Source organism: Alosa sapidissima, chromosome 20 (genome assembly GCF_018492685.1).
Source record: "Alosa sapidissima isolate fAloSap1 chromosome 20, fAloSap1.pri, whole genome shotgun sequence".
Taxonomy (NCBI): Eukaryota; Metazoa; Chordata; class Actinopteri; order Clupeiformes; family Clupeidae; genus Alosa; species Alosa sapidissima.
In genome coordinates this window covers 3,385,108-3,401,415 of record NC_055976.1, presented here as the reverse complement: position 1 = coordinate 3,401,415, position 16,308 = coordinate 3,385,108, and the positions used below count along the sequence as shown (strand labels likewise).

Genomic DNA, 16,308 nt, shown 5'->3' with positions numbered 1-16,308 from the left:
ATTTAAATTACCTTCATCATTAAGATTTGGTCTCTTTCAAATGTTGTTATTAACAATATCCTACTTCGCATAGGCTTCAGCAGCAGCATAGGTTTTAGGCAGCCTACCACTGAAGAGCACACATAGCGCAACTGAGAGAAATGAACCGGCGCCACCCTTCGACTTGAAAACAGTTTACATGTAAAGCAACTGAAGATCCTCTACTAATCCCCGAGTCGAAGGAAACAGCATCAGCCTCCCCTTTGCACACTTGTGATGGAGTCTCCAATTTGAGCAAACCCGAGTCCTGTAGAAAGTTGTGTGTGGATGAATAGCCTATATATTGCTTGAATGTACATTTAAAAGACAGGGCCTTAAGACAATTGCAGCATTTTTTCAATAAATAATTTCAAAAATGAAGCATTCATGCATCGTAGGCTATGTTTCAAAATAGTTATGCAGCCTCTGCTCAACGTTCTTTCAGAAATCAATGATATTCGTGTAAATAGACTTTTACTCTTCTATGCGTGAAACCCCACTGCCTTTACTCATCATATTCATTAGGACTGTCGTGTAATGTTGTCCTAAAGAAGTAATCATAAAAAGAAAAAAGGAGAACAGATTTTCCATGACGCCATTTGTCTTTTCAGGTTTTTTTTAAAAAAAAACAGCGGGTCCCCTGACTAGCTGTGCGTAACGTGACCAGGATACAGATATTGGACGGCAAATGAGAACTACTTGAGTGTAAAATCACCACGGGCGACAAGTGGATCATGCCATTGAGTCTACAGCAGTCCCTTGTCTAGTTTACACGAATTGAATGAGAAGGAAATAGAAATGCGCATAGAACCTAAATAAAAACAAATAAAGCGCAAGTTATACACTTATTAAGACAATGTCGTATTTACATTCTATGTTATGCAGCATAAAAAGCATAATCACTAGCCTACATGCAACATCACGTGTAGACCACCTTATATTAATAGGCTACCACTTGGAAGGTTAACTTATCAAACTTGAGTGGCTTTGCATCGGTTGAAACTGCAGACAATGGGACTGTGTGATGCGTGTGCAGAATGCCACACCATACTGGTTCTCGTCGTTGCCAAAAGGTTCCTCGGGGATAAAAAAAAAAAGCCTCAGTACTTTCAATCCCACCCCCACTTGTTGCCTGAGAAATTCATTCACTACGATGATCGCTTAGTGGGAAGGTGGTCCTCTCTGTACCCGGTGCCTGTTGTATGGGTAAAACTGATTAAATCAAAGATTCTCGTCTGACCAAAGCATAACTCGTATCAGGGTCAAGTGTGCTTGAAGATATCATCTGCATTTATCGTCCACGAAATATAAATTCCGGTATATCTAATTTAACTTTTTCATCATTTGAGGCTGTTTTGCCAAAAATAGCTTAACGAAAAGCGCGCAGCTCAGTCCATTCGAATAGTTTTATTTTCTTCTATTTCTTTTATTCTGGAAGTTTGGTATGGTCGTTAGTGCACTGGATGTCGCTTTAATTCGCTGAGCTGAAGACGGTCTATGTGATTGGTTTAACAAGTACCTTTTCTCTTCTGTGAAGAATCATGGAGCCCAATTCAACCACGGGCGGGGCTGAGGAAGAGCTCCTTGAAAACTTAGTGCCAAAAGTGGTAAGTAGTAGTAATATGGACTTACCATTAATATAATTATGTTGCACACATTTGTGAAAGCACCTGTCTTTTCATAGGATGTCATAACAATATCCAGATAAAAGGTGTAGTCTTAGTCCTTTTTGAACAAATATTGGTAAATATTTGACAAATATTTTAGTTTAAAGTATACTGCCTAGTGAAAATGCAAACATCACATACTCTGTATTTATATAGTTAAATATACATTCTTTATTGCTAAAATGGAACAAGCGTGTGGCATTTACTGTAATGAAACCCACTATATCAAGACGTGAATGGCAGCACGAAGGTGTCATGTTTAGTTCTTAAAGAAAAAAACACTTTCTATACCAACAATAGTGGCAATGAAAAGATAATTGTTTATTCCAGACATTAAGATTCTTTCTTTTCAGGGATTTTTCACTTTTTATTGCCTGAAAACTGAAGTACTGCATACAATACAATGTCCCGAACATGTCATGTCCTCATAATGACATCTTCAATGTAGTTATCATTCAACTACACATTTCACCTAAGACTCTGAATTTAGTTTGGTTTTCCCCTTCTAATTCTTATTTTGTCCATGTGTGTAAGCAAGTATTCGTGGCACGAGATGATGGGAATTGAGGTGTAGCTTATACATCCTGTTGTCCCTGGTGGTCTAATGCGACCTCTGATCGCTGGCTGTTCATCAGAGTGCTGAGAGTCAGTGTGCAACATCTGGGTTGTGGGTGACCTTGCAGTCCTTGTGCAGCTGCTGCGCTGAGCACAGAGGTTAGCTCTCCCAAAGAGGGTTAGCAGGGTCAACAGGCCTCTTCTGTTGCCTGTTTTCTGGAACACATACCAGCAAGGACACTGATTTGATGATCAACCATCCTTAATTGTTATAACTACTGTAGCATTTTGAATGAGAAAACAACGATATTCGACCCACTTGAGATAGAAAAAGAAAAGTTCTGAAACTTTTAGGTTTTGGGATGTGTCTCAAGAAGATGCTGATTCTTTTCCTCTGTGTGTGTGTGTGTGTGTGTGTGTGTGTGTGTGTGTGTGTGTGCAGCCTGCCGAGGGGCACAGGATTGGCCACAGACTGGCAGAGGCCATGGAGGTGGAGCAGGAGGGACTGGTGGAGCATCAGCCACTGGCGCAGGAGGACCTGAACTTCGAACGCTGGAAGCCCAAGCCAAGGCCCGAGAGGTCGCTGCACGAGCAGTTCTCTGCCGTGAAACAATACTTGTGGAATCCCGACACCAGGGAGTTCATGGGCCGCACAGGAAAGAGCTGGAGTGAGTAGCAGGGGGTCTGGAGTGAGCACAGATCAAAAGAAGTGTCTGCACTGTCCTCAAACAGTGCCAACTCTCTTCAGCACAGACAATTGGACATTCCGCTTGAATCAGTTGATCTGTTTGACATATAGGGATAAACATTGTTTGTATGAATAGCTTGTCTCTGAATAGACAGTCTCATTTTCTGACTATGGCTTCGGTTCAGTGCAGAGAGGGATGCCACTGGGAAGGAGATATAATCTGATATTCCTTATCCAGGATCTATGTGTGTGTCACTGTGTGAGAGAGAGGGGGTGGATAGATAGAGAGAGGGAGAGATAGATAGAGGGAGAGAGGGAGAGAGAGGGAGGGGGGACAGAGAGAGAGAGAGAGAGTGTGTGTGTGTGTGTGTGCGCGCAGCCTTGAGTGTTTACATAGGTGCACAGATCATTTAGAGCAATCGTGACAAAAACAGGCTGCCTGGGGAACAGGCCCCAGTGGGAGAGTGCTGTGACAGGCCATGTGCTGGCCAGGAATCACATTCTTCATGGCCCTACCGTGCTTTCCCCTGCCTCTTTCCCAAAGCCCTTGTGACCCCCGGACTGACTTGAACACGTTTGTGGCCCCACAGTGCAGGCCAACACGTAGAGCCACACAAGTGATTTTCTGCAGAGCTCTCTGTAAACCCCAGACCAAAACTTAGATAAACATTTTTTGGCAAACACCATTTCCTGGAGAGGTTTTTCCCAGTCACCCGTGGCAATCTGCCCAAAATCTGTTTGGTTATTGTTTTGTTTTTAAAAAAAATCTGTTGATTATTCTGCGCATTGTGTAGGTTTTCTCTATCTCTATCTCTATTCTCTATCTGGTTAAGATGGAGTTAAGAGGGAGAGAGAGAGATAGAGAGAGTGAGTTTCGTAAAAGATCCTGTAAGAGATGTAGCCAACGCGCTCCTCTGTTTGGGAGGGGGGCTGTTGAGGTCTGTGATGTGTGTCCTGTGAAAGGAGAGTGTAGAGAGGGACACAATACCAGAGTGGGGTGATCGAGCTCCTTGGAGCTTGCACTGCCTTTCTATGGCTGCAAAAGACTGTCACTCTGATGGCAACCGGAGGTTCACTCTGTCCCCTGAGTGAAAGGACAGCTGGGAGAATTCCACTGGGTTTGAACAGAAAGCCCTTTGTAGCTGGGGGACACAAGGCTGGCTGCAACTAGTCCCTGTCAAATTGCCTGCACAGTGAAAGCCATTAAATTTTGGGGACACATTTTGTTTGATCAGTTACTAATGGACAGTTAATTGAAATTAAAGAAGAATGGCCGCTGTCTTTTGTGTCTGATTGGGTTGGCCAAATGCTCATATAGGATCAGTTCGAGGGGGTATCAGAGAAAATGAGGCCATTTTCTGAGTAGATGAGCCATGAGTGTTGTATATTTGATCAGAGAAGTAGAAATGACTGACCTGCAATCAGATAACTAGATGGTTATTTAGAAATTATGTTTGTCATGTATCTTGAGACCCTTGAAATGAACAGAATGTTTGCTGTGCTAATGAACATAGATCTATCGTTTGTGCTCTCGCAAGATATGCTTAGGCAAGGGAAATACAGGAATCTCTGTGTAATAACATCCATATTTTCCTTCCTCCAAGGCCTCATCGTCTTTTTCTATTCGGCATTGTATACTTTCTTGGCTGCCATGTTTGCTGCTTGTATGTGCTGCCTGATGTGGTCCATCAGCCCTTACAAACCAACGTACAATGACAGGGTGATGCCACCAGGTAAGAACTTCATCCACAACTTCAACCTTGTACTTAATCACTGCTGACGGTGTTGGACAAGAGGAGATTCAGGCAGGCCATATAGGTAAACTGTATTTCCATTGGCAGGCATGATGATGTTCCCACATGTAGAGGGATTTGACATTGCCTTTAATGCATCTGACCGCCCCTCCTGGAATAAGTATGTGAAGATGATGGAGTCCCACCTAAAACGTGAGTTCTGACTTATCAGGGTTTTAGAATTATCTGAGGTATCATATTATGCAGAGCCGGACAGTAACGGAGTACATTTACTTGAGTACAGTACTTGAGTACAATTCTGAGGGATCTGTACTTTACTCAAGTATCATTTTTGGGGAGTACTCATGACTTTACATTTGAGAGGCAAATATTGTACTCTTTACTCCACTACATTTCTATCCATAACCGTGAGTACCCGTTACTTCTTCTAAAAAAAAAGGGAAAAAAGAGAAATCTCGGGAACCCTCAATTTGTTGTTTCCCTCAAACGTGATTGGATTGTGCAGGCGTCACTGATTAGGACAGCCTATCAGCAATCACTTTCAGCTTTCCGCCAAAGTCAACTCCATGGTCAGATTTAGATAAGAGACGAAACCATGGACGAAACAATGGATGAAGACGCAGCAGGTCCATCCCGGGAATGTGTCAACCTAATTTTCTGAACAAGTTAATGATAGTTTTCGCTTCAAGTGTTTTAATTACAAAATAGTATTTTGTATTTGGAATAACTGTATTAGCAATACTGCCCATCACTGGCAACATGGTAAAAAGATGAAAATTACTCGATTTTACTTTTAATTCCTTTTACATTCTCCAAGGTATTAACATTAAAAAATTTTCATAACTCCATGTAGGACGATTCTGTACATAAATGTAAGCACTGTGGCAGTAGTAATGCAATATTTAGAAAATGTAGGCTACTCTTGTACTCTTGATACTCAAGTACTTTTAAAAACAAGTACTTCAGTACTTTTACTTAAGTAGACATCTGACTGTTGTACTTTTACTTGTACTTGAGTAAAATTTAGCAAAGGGTATCTGTACTTTTACTCATGTAATGAAGCTGTGTACTCTGTCCGCCTCTGATTATATGATATTTTTAAGAACCATAGTAAAAATTGGGTGTTTTTTTTTTTGAATGGGTACAGACTTAAAGCCTCTCTATTATCCGCTCCTGAAACCCCCCTTCCTAAGCCCTCGGTGCCCATAGAAAAGCTGGCATAGATGGAGAGCTTTTTGTGGGCTGAGCGTTTCCAGAGGGAGCCACCACAGGCCTCTTTGTGTCAGACCAGACCCAGTAATCAACTGTTGTTGAGTTTATTTATGGGAATCCACCCCTCTGCCCCCCACCATCTCTCTCTTTCTCTCTCTCTCCTCTATCTCTCTCTCTTTCTCTCTCTCTTTCTCCTCTGTCACAGCATACGATGACTCTGTTCAGGAGGAAAAGAATATCCCATGTCAGCAGGACAAATATTTTATGCAAGATGACAAAGAGGAGAGTGCTGAGCGGAAAGCATGCCAGTTCAAGAGGTCATGGCTTGGGGAGTGCTCAGGGATCTCAGATCGTCATTTTGGCTACTCTCAGGGAAAGCCCTGCATCTTTCTCAAGATGAACCGGGTGAGGGCCCTCTCCTTCTAAGGACACTTACCATCAAGTTTGCATCCTAAGTTTACCAAGGGTTCTAAGTTCTATGCTTAGTGACATCTTGTGGTGTCTTGTAGTAATGTGCTGGCAAAGCAGCAGCCTCACTGCAAGATTTTATGACTAGTCCTAAATAAGGAAGTGGAGGTCACATGGCAAATTCCACTGACACATCAATTTACCCCCCCCCCCCCCACCTCCCTCCCTTTTTTTGTAGATTCTTGGGTACTTGCCTGGTAAGGGAACCCCAGTAAACGTGACTTGTGCTCTAAGGGTAAGGGTTAATCTGGAGTGGAGTGAGACAAGTTATATTTTATATGATGAGTATATATAGGTTAAGATATCCAGTATACCACTCATTGTGTATGTTTGTTTTCACAGAAAGGGGATACAGGAAACCTTGGGGACCTTGAGTTCTTTCCAAAGAACATTTTCAATCTGATGTATTACCCCTACTATGGGAAGCAAAGACACGTGAGTGTAATGTTTCAACATAATAGCATCAACTGAACTGTAGTGGTTGAACAACATGTATGATACTGACCACTCTGTCATACAGTATTTCTGAAAAGAGCTGCTTTTCCCCTAATTGAACCCTTTATGCAGGTGAACTACACGTCGCCAATAGTTGCAGTACGTTTCCCTTCACCTCAGCCTGACACCCATCTTCATGTGCAATGTAAGCTCCATGGCAAGGACATCATCAATGATTCACCAACTGATCGCTTTCTGGGAAGTGTGTCTTTCACTCTTGAAGTGGGTGCGTAGCTTCCCACAATTGCTGCCTTCGCCCACCTTTTGAGTTGTACACATTTGCAAATGGAACATCTTAGTACTAGAGTTGGAGAATTTCCCTTGTATGACATAAAATGTTTTTTAATCTTTCAAAATTCTTATAACTCCCTGCAGAAATAGGAATAATTTTAATAAGCACTCAAATGGACGCGCTCCTCACAAAAAAACAATACAATGACAGAGACAGTGCTTGGAGAGAAAATGAGAAGGACATACTGTACTTTCCATAATGTAATACTTAGTTTCACTAGTCATAGGAAAAAGTGTTTTTATCTAAGGCTTATAAAGCACTGCCGAAGTCATTTCTGTGCAAGACTTGACTTAGCCTACTTCACTTAACCAGAGGGCCTGATGTTCCAAAAAGGGAAATTGACTATCATTTGTAGTTACACATTAACTTTAGAGCAACACGTTATTGGGCATCATGAGTTTTATGAAATTCCAGAGTGTTCCAGAGTGGCAGTAGTTTTTGTATAATAGTTTGGTTTGAATATTTTGTAACACTCTTCTGATTCATCAACATTTCTTTTGTATAAAGGTTACAACCTCTGTAATACAAAACGAATATATTTGTCTTATCACTGAGCTCAATTTCAGATAATCCAGAGACTATTTACCACCGAGATAAATAGTCTTTTACGAAGATTCCAGAGCATTACACACTCTTAATTATTTGGTCTTGTATTACAATATCAGAGGTTGCTTGTTCCTTTTAATAAGATAATAGGCTGCTATTCTTTAGAATTAATAATTTCTGTCTATGATGCAGTTAACAGTTTTGTTTACTTTTAATCTAATAAGTAATTCTGTAAATTACTGCCCAAAAAATGCAGTTTCATTCCATGCTAGTTTGTAAATTAAAAAAAGGATATGTGAATCCTCTCTCCGCAGATGGATATTAAGTATGTTAGACACGCACAAACAAGATAGAACAATATGGACCAATTCTTAATGTTATGAAATATCTGGTGAGACTCAGCAGTATTATTTATTAATGTATTTGATAATGTTGACATGGAACAATCAAATGTTGACGGTGAAGGATAGGCTTACTTTGGAAACTGCGTAATCTCTTGGCAGTTCAGAGATTATATATTTCATTGGCAGACAATAACGTGTGCCAGAATACATTTTACACGAAAGCACTCAATGTTATAGAAATGTAAACAATAAACATGGAACTGAATTAACTAATTTAAACAGGGTGTGCTGTTTTGTTTTTAACTCTCTGTAAGGTCAGAGGTAGATGTCCCATTTCTGAGTGTTAGCGTTTTACAACCCACTGGAAAGCCATGTTTATGGCTGCCTTAGTGGTCATGCAAATCTAATGACAGCAATATTTCTCCTCCAGCAAAACATAACACTGCTACTGGTCAAAGTGTATAGAATGCTAGGTTGAGCAATATGATCTCTGGCAGGTGGCTATTTCTTAGACTAAATATACCCTAATAACTTTGAGATACAGATCTTATCGTGCATGACCCAGATACTTACCCTCAATAAAGCAATACATCCCACATTTCAGGTTTAATGATGGAGAGTTGTCATGTTTACAAAATAGGGAAGCCATTTTATTTCAATTTTCCCATCATGGTACAGGATACTTAACTTGACATTCTTCAACTAATCGAGACATTTTAATGGAAAACAAGGGAGTGCAACAAAAAGGCACAACATTTCAGTATTCTGTGATCACTGTGACTGATAAATATCACTTTCGCTGTGTTTAGAGAAACCTTTGAAGGATAAAACCATCAGTTGATTCGACTTGTTCTGAGAGATATTCTGGCCCAAATCAATCCCATAAAATATGGTGAAACACAAATATGTTGCGACATCTTAATGTGTGAGGATGAGCTCCATCAAATCAAAGTGAAGATACGTCAACAGAAGTCATGGACATGCTGTATGAACACAAGCTCCCTTTACCTGAGGGATCCTCAAGAGAAATCAATCTGAGTCCAAATCTACTGTCTATTCACCAATGTTTAAAATGCTAGTAAAGTGTCAGTTTGATTAGTGTCCCTTTATAACAGAGGGTATTAAGTGCAAAAAGTAAAATGACACAACATGGTTAAACATGGCTACTAATTCAACAACGATCAAGTGATCAATCCACATCAGTGGGTTTTCAGAAATTTTAACATGTGCATGACATACATTCAAGGGCTTTGAAATTATTAGTCATGTAATTCAAAACAATTCACCTTAATCATTAATTTGATACAACACAAAAAATATAATTTACACATATTATACAGAGCAAATAATAATTGTTTAAAGAACCTTTTCAGGAAGAGAAAGCCATTCAGCTGATGTATTTCTCATGCATTACATATCCACAGGTGGTTTTCTAAACCTGGAAATTTTGAAATCAACCCATTCAGCATTTTTCCTTTCTTGATTTAACTGTAACCACCATAAAGGTTTCCCCTTCCTACAATTATTTTTTAAACGCAGACTTTATTTTGTGAATATAAAAAAAGCAATGAAGAACATCAATCGAGTATTCTTCATGTAGTACAGCTACTTGTTGTCAAATTCGCACTGTACATCTCCTATCCCTTATGCTGAGTATTGCTCATGTTAACACACAATTCTACAATTCAGAGGTCTGGATCAGTCAACAAGGACACTCTTACATTTTTCTTTTCCTTCCCCTTACCTTTCTCTATGGGGTTAATGTGTTCCAGGTTCATGAAACCACCCTTTAGAATTTGGAGAGGTGATCCTTTAAAATTTTTGGTTAACTTTAATAATGCAGCCAAATTTCAGTCATAGTCTGACTTGGCTATTTGCACATTCCAACACTTCATGATCCCAAAACACCTAGAGCCAGCACTGATATGATACAATTCAAATTTCAACCAAATCAAACTAGGATAAGATACATCTAAGAAAAGTTGAGTGCAGGGACAAAGAACGGCAAAGGCAGAGAGAGAGAGAAAGAGAGAGAGAATGTGAGCGAGCGAGAGAGTCGAGAGGCCGTTGGGTTAGGGGTAGGGGTGGGGTGGGTTAGATGTTGCTGAATTATACAGACTGGTAGCCAGTGCGACTCTTCCTCCGGCCAATCAGGTAAGAGATAAGTACAAGGATGATTAGGAAGCTGAGTGCCATGCCCACAGCAATGGGCACTAGAAAGCTCAAGTCAGAGTCCAAGAAGCACTCCTCAGCTGTCGTGGGGGGAGAGAGAGGGAGAGAGAGAGAGAAAGAGAGAGAGGTGACGATAAGTGATTACTGGATAGAGAACATTCTGAGATTTGATGAGTATCGGAGTAGAATTGGTGAGTAACATCAGAAAAAAAAAGAGGGAGAAGGAGCAATGCATCATCACTTTAGATGCAGTGTCCTTGCATTAGCCAGCAAACTAGGATTTGAAAATGATTTCAGTGGGAGGGAGGTAAGCATAAAACTATATAATCATGTTAATATCAGGCAGGAAAGTTTAGGTTCACAGCATTTTAATACTGCTTTTTATTTTAGCATTTTAAGGGGAGGGGGAGGGTGGGGATAACGGTGGCCTTGCAATACATTCAAATCAGATCCAAAAGAGCGTTGCAATTTTGAAAGAAAATGTGCTAGAAAGTATTAGGCTCTGCTGAGAGGGTGAGAACCAACTTAGTGCATCTTCCAAGCCCAGAGAGTAACTGACAGTCATGCTGTATTAATGTGATCAGAATTAAGTGAACATTTCATCAAAATGATCCTAGATTCAGGATGTGTGACTTAGAAAGACTCATAGCCTTGGGCTTGGTTTCTCCTTCTCCCAATGAAATAGGCCACCAATACTATAAGAATAAGAGCAGCCAAGGCAGCTCCCACTGCTATTGGGACAATGTAGCTTTCCGCATCAGCCTGGCAATCCTCCACTGGATAAGAATAAAGAAAGCAAGGGTAAAGAGATTGCAAAAACACATTCAGTCTAAAATCTGGCAAAAAAGAAAACGGTTATTACACAACTCAAAGAGTCAAACACACTCTTTATTTTGAAGGTCAAAAGTAGCCTCGGCTGACTGTCAACACTAAATACACAGAAGTTTCTATATCACATTTTATTGACTTACTGCAACTACAAATGCACCGACAGAAACTATTTTCATTTGATGCCATGGGGAACAATTACAATGATATAAAAACACTTAGTCAGATCCCCTGACCTTAATATGAAACTGAAAAGCAAACTGAACACTTTACATCACTTTCAAAACTTAAAGTGTTTGCTTTGCCAACCCAATCCACATTTCAGTTTCATATTTTGCCAGGTTACAAAGAATCTATGGTTTTGGAAGGAGCAGGTGTCCACTAATGGGAATTCCCTTTTAGCAGGATCACACCTCTTTCAAAGTGCCGGATACGTCAGAAACAGTCTGCTCTGGAAAAGGCACATTTTTGGAAATCAATCCTGTGGACTTTGTCCCCAGCTAAAGGAAATGGATGTCAATACAGCAAGTGTGGTGGTGGTGGTGAATTTGTATATTTTGAGGACCATTTCAATTTCAACACTTCACATAGAAGCAAAAATTTAATCAAAAGCCATACATTTTTACATGAGCACTTCTGAAATGGAAAACAATCTGGGGCAGAAACACACAGCGCCTGATTTTGAGAGATTGAAAGAAAAGTCAGTGAAAAATGCAGATGATCACACCTTTCTAAAATCGAGGGTAAGATCACTATACACTTACCCATTTACAACGCAAAAATACACACGCTACAGTCCCCACACCAATGTCCAGTTACCATATTATTATGTTCGGAGATCCGTGTGCACAACTGTTGCAAAGGCTATTCACAAGTGTTGCAGAGCAGCATATTTTACCAAATGTGGAGTGTCCTTTGAATACATTTATATAAAAACATATCTGCAAGCAACTGCTTAAATACCACAATTTACAACGCTATCCCTTTTTTAAAAAGCCTAATGCCAAAACAAGTACTCAGATGTGGGGAAAATGTAGCCAACTACTTTAATAACTGGCCACATCCCCTCACTGTTATCACCACAGTTAGGCCTGAGACTTACCAGGAAAATTGTGGATCTCATAATGCATAGAGAAATTTTGTGGCAAAATGCTGCATCAAATTAAGAGTCTCACACTGAGATTTTGCAAACTGGCTAACATCGATTCACATCAAAAATAAAAAAATTGTACACCCTTAATCTATAGATGCTATGAAGGATATTTCTGCCAATTCAATCTTAGGGTAATGTACAAAAGTAAAAGACGTATGTCTCACACATGCAAAAATCAAGGAAATTACTGGCAATTGATTAAATGCGACTTGGAACAATGATTGCACAAAAAGCTGAATCAGCTCTGTTAGGATTAGTTCCAGTCAAAATTAAATACAAATGTATGTCCCCCAGGATCCATTTTTGCAGCAATTTTTAGCTTCAATCAATCAGGTGAAATGAACCAAATCAACATCATGTGGCTTAATGAAATGAACACAATTAAACCATGTGGGTTTTAAATGAAAAAAAAGGAATGTTGGGAGAAAGAAGCAAGTGAACAATCTGATGTGATTTGATACAGGATTTGTTTGTTTCAATTCCTATATGAATAAGCTTTCCATGTTCTGCATCATCAGACATGGTTAGGTGAAACTTGTTGACGGTAGCTAATAGAGACTGTGCACTTGCTTCCTGAACACACTTGAAAAGGGACATAAAAACTGAAAAGCAACAAAAGAAACAAATGATAAGCAGAAAAATAAAATAAAACAAAATTAATGTATATGTGCAAGTAGGGGGGTGGCTCCTGGTCCTGGAATGCCGCACGGCCCTCATGATTTGAACTGCACATCAGTTCTTTGTCATACTGCTGCATTTGTCAATACGAATTTAATGCGGAGGGGCCAACTGCCAATTATGAGATTGCACTAAAACCTGCAGCTCTTATCCAGGATCAGGCTCCCTCACCTCCCCCTCTCCCCCCACCCTTCCCCTCATCCCAACCCATCCCCAAGCCTGGGCTCTTTGAGGGGAGATCAACATTAGGAAGTCAGTGACTGCTTTACAGTGTCTGATATCCAACATAGGTCTTTCTTCGACCAATCATGTAAGCAATCACTACTATGAGAATCAAGCCGGCCAGAGCGGCACCAACAATGATTGGGATTAAGATGCTGGAGTCATCCATTGCACATTCATGGGCTGCAGATAGAGAGAAAATGAGTGAGCACACAGTGAGGGGGCCTGTGGACCATGTGATTATCTCAACACCTCCAGCATGACATCATATCACACTATTGCAAGACCACTCACATCCTCACTGGCTACATGGAAACACTGGTCCATGAAGGAATGTCTTAAGTTAGATGGAAGAATGTCATACCTGTGCTGAATTTATCATCCTCCACCCCAAAAGGCTGGATCTGCAGGTCAAAGGTGTGGAGGGTGACGGAGCTTGTGATCTCGTCACTCTGTTCCTTCTTGCACATGTAGGAACTCCCCACAGATGCTTCCCATAGAGACAAGCTGGAATTGGTAACTGTGAATTTGACCCCTGAAAACCACAAAAGCACATACATGAGAGAAGACCCTATGAACGGGATAGGAGAGTACAAAAAAGAAAGAGCAGGCATGTGATCTGGAGTCATATTGAATAATGGCTTACCACTAGCAGTCACATTAACATTCAGTGAATGTAGGCGAAATCGGTTTGACACCTGCAGAACCACAAAAACAAAATCAGAGCAAGTCCAATAATGCACTTTGCCCCAGCAGTTGTCTGAACAGTAAACATGATTTTACATTATGCAAAACGCACACCATGCACATGAAGTAACTCACATTAGAAAAGCCAAAGTCCATGTAGATTGTGTCAGACTGGAGGATGAGGATGGAGTCACTGCCATTACTGCCACATGATCCAGACACATTGGTCACTGCAGGATCCAGGTTGAAGCTCTGGGCATCCTTGGACACACAAACATACATTTATTTGGCTCTTAATTCTAAAACACCTGTAACTCATGCACCATAAACACTGTCATAACATGACCTTAGATAAGATTTTCTACTGATCCAAATGATGAAACTTACTGCGCCTTGCTTAAAGCTGATTTGCAGGCCCATTCTAGCCAAAATGCAGGCAGTGGCGTTGACATTTGGTTTAAGAGTGTAGTTTCCAGTTTTGGGGTTGGGCAGCGGAGGGGCAGTTGTAGTGGCATTGGTCGGAGCTGGAGTGGTTGTATTTGCAGCAGGGGTGGTTGTATTTGCAGGAGTTGGAGCAAGGGTGGTTGTATTTGCAGGAGTTGGAGCAAGGGTGGTTGTATTTGCAGGAGTTGGAGCAAGGGTGGTTGTATTTGCAGGAGTTGGAGCAAGGGTGGTTGTATTTGCAGCAGCTGTAGTAGTAGTAGTAATTGGAGCAGTGGTGGTTGTGGTGGTGGTGGTAGCGGTGGTGGTGGTGGTGGTGGTAGCGGTGGTGGTGGTAGCAGCGATGGTGGTGGCGACTGTGGATTGAGTTGAACTCAGTTTACCTGTAGGATGCAAGAAATAAAATTCTGGTGTAAGATTAAATGCATTAACTTTAAGAAGGCAATTTCCCCTGATCATGGCCAGAGGAGCAATCAGTCCGGTCACAATGCAGTCACAGTTTCATGGGAGGATGTATCAAAGTTCATGTGGATTATTGTATGCAACAGCAAAACTATGAAACAGTAAGCTAAAAGACAAAATATTCATATAAATATTTAAGAGCTCAATAGAAGGTGCTGAAATGAAGGTGCTATGACAAGCACGTATTCATCATAGAGCAGACTGACCAGGCATTACTAACAGAACGACAGCCTTAATCATTTTTAAAAGATTTCCGGGCAAAATATCCTAGAAAGGTAGCAAGAAACTGTAAGGCTTTTGTGACCAAAGCCTCAAGCATATCAGTCTACCGCAACTATAAACCTACTTCCTGTTCACAGCCAGGACTGACACATGACAAGACGGTTATACAGTACTGACACCTAAGTTCACATAAAAGACTGTCACTCAAGTGAATAAGCTAATTAGTAACCCAGAGGGTTTGCATCTCCTGGTTTTAAAAACCTGTCACATGACCTCGGAGAACTCACTGCCAATTCTTACCACCATCACATGTTCTTCACATGTTAGATAAGACCCGGGCACAGCCGGTAGAAAAATATAACTCAGAACTGGCTATGCAAAATTGAACAACGTTAACGTCACATTAGTCGGTAGGCTATATACATCCTTAGATTTACTACACCACAATAATGCACAGGCCAGGGCACCTGAACATAGCACGAATCAAATACTGAACTGTCCGATTTCTTGAGCTACCTGGTTATGTGAGGGGACAATACCGTAACAAGTCACTCAAATGAACGTCAACATTAATGTAAAATCCAGAGACATTAACTTACAACAACCTGTAATGTTGTTTTCAACATCAATTAACATTACAAAACAGAGCTAGAGTGATTCGACTATGACACTACTTTAGTTATAATTTTACCAATTAATTTTAAACAGAACGAGAGCACAAACACGGCCACAATAAATCTCGTTTTAATAACAGCTAATGTAACGAATTTTATTTCTAGCATTTTAGCTCGCAGCATCTGGCTAGTTAACACAACCTGATACAGATATCGGCTATCATAAATGTAAAAACTTTTCTGAACGATTTGGAAGAACAATATATGCTTACTCTAATTATCATTACTTTGGTGAATCTTAGTAAAGGCCGATTGTTTACAAAAGCCAGAGGAACAAAACAATGTATTATGCCGCCGCCGCCGCCTAAAAGAGGTTCCCTGGCTAACGTTAGCTAGCTAGCAACAGTTTTGCGTAGCAAAATATTAGCCAGCAAGCTAGCTAGCAGATTGGTTCTTCCAAGGCAAGGCCTGAAGTGACGAGGCAAGAAAACTTTTATTCTGAGATTGATGAAGTAAGAACAAATAACCATACAGAGTTGTGTACTTACCACTGGCTATGACCAGAAGCACCGTTAGGCAAAAGTGGCGAAACATGTTTTTAACGTTTAATTTTAGAGACCGCGCAGATGGCTGAGACTAAGTGCGACTGTGACCACTGCTGGGGCTGAATCTTGCTTCGATTTCAGTTAGCTGTGTGTGCTGTATAGGAGGATGATGGCAGTCATATGACTTGAGAAACAACATGCGTAAGCAGAGACAAGCTTCGTTTTAGCCAATCAGAGGCTATCTG

At 40.6% G+C, this 16,308-nt stretch overlaps 2 protein-coding genes across 5 annotated transcripts; one reads left to right on the top strand and one right to left on the bottom strand.

Moving 5' to 3' along the window:
• Positions 1-1,141: 1,141 nt before the first annotated feature.
• atp1b4 (ATPase Na+/K+ transporting subunit beta 4) lies at positions 1,142-8,318 on the top strand. Of its 2 annotated transcripts, none has more exons than XM_042074946.1 (9): positions 1,142-1,224; positions 1,556-1,625; positions 2,683-2,908; positions 4,533-4,661; positions 4,770-4,874; positions 6,100-6,299; positions 6,541-6,597; positions 6,705-6,797; positions 6,930-8,318. In XM_042074946.1, the coding sequence occupies exons 2-9, from the start codon at positions 1,560-1,562 to the stop codon at positions 7,089-7,091; spliced, it is 1,038 nt and encodes a 345-aa protein (XP_041930880.1). In that variant the 5' UTR covers positions 1,142-1,224; positions 1,556-1,559; the 3' UTR covers positions 7,092-8,318. The 2 variants fall into 2 exon arrangements, with proteins under 2 accessions (XP_041930880.1, XP_041930879.1); XM_042074945.1 differs by having other exon boundaries at positions 1,161-1,335.
• Positions 8,319-8,667: 349 nt separating this feature from the next.
• On the bottom strand, positions 8,668-16,234 carry lamp2 (lysosomal-associated membrane protein 2). Of its 3 annotated transcripts, XM_042074949.1 has the most exons (7): positions 16,067-16,234; positions 14,460-14,603; positions 14,167-14,429; positions 13,915-14,040; positions 13,739-13,790; positions 13,457-13,627; positions 8,668-10,987 (listed from the first exon to the last, which is right to left on the bottom strand). In XM_042074949.1, exons 1-7 carry the CDS (start codon positions 16,110-16,112, stop codon positions 10,845-10,847), a joined length of 945 nt encoding a protein of 314 aa, XP_041930883.1. In that variant the 5' UTR covers positions 16,113-16,234; the 3' UTR covers positions 8,668-10,844. The 3 variants fall into 3 exon arrangements, with proteins under 3 accessions (XP_041930883.1, XP_041930881.1, XP_041930882.1); XM_042074947.1 differs by having other exon boundaries at positions 14,167-14,603; positions 16,067-16,230; XM_042074948.1 differs by lacking the exon at positions 8,668-10,987 and adding an exon at positions 11,079-13,275 and having other exon boundaries at positions 14,167-14,603; positions 16,067-16,228.
• Positions 16,235-16,308: the final 74 nt, after the last annotated feature.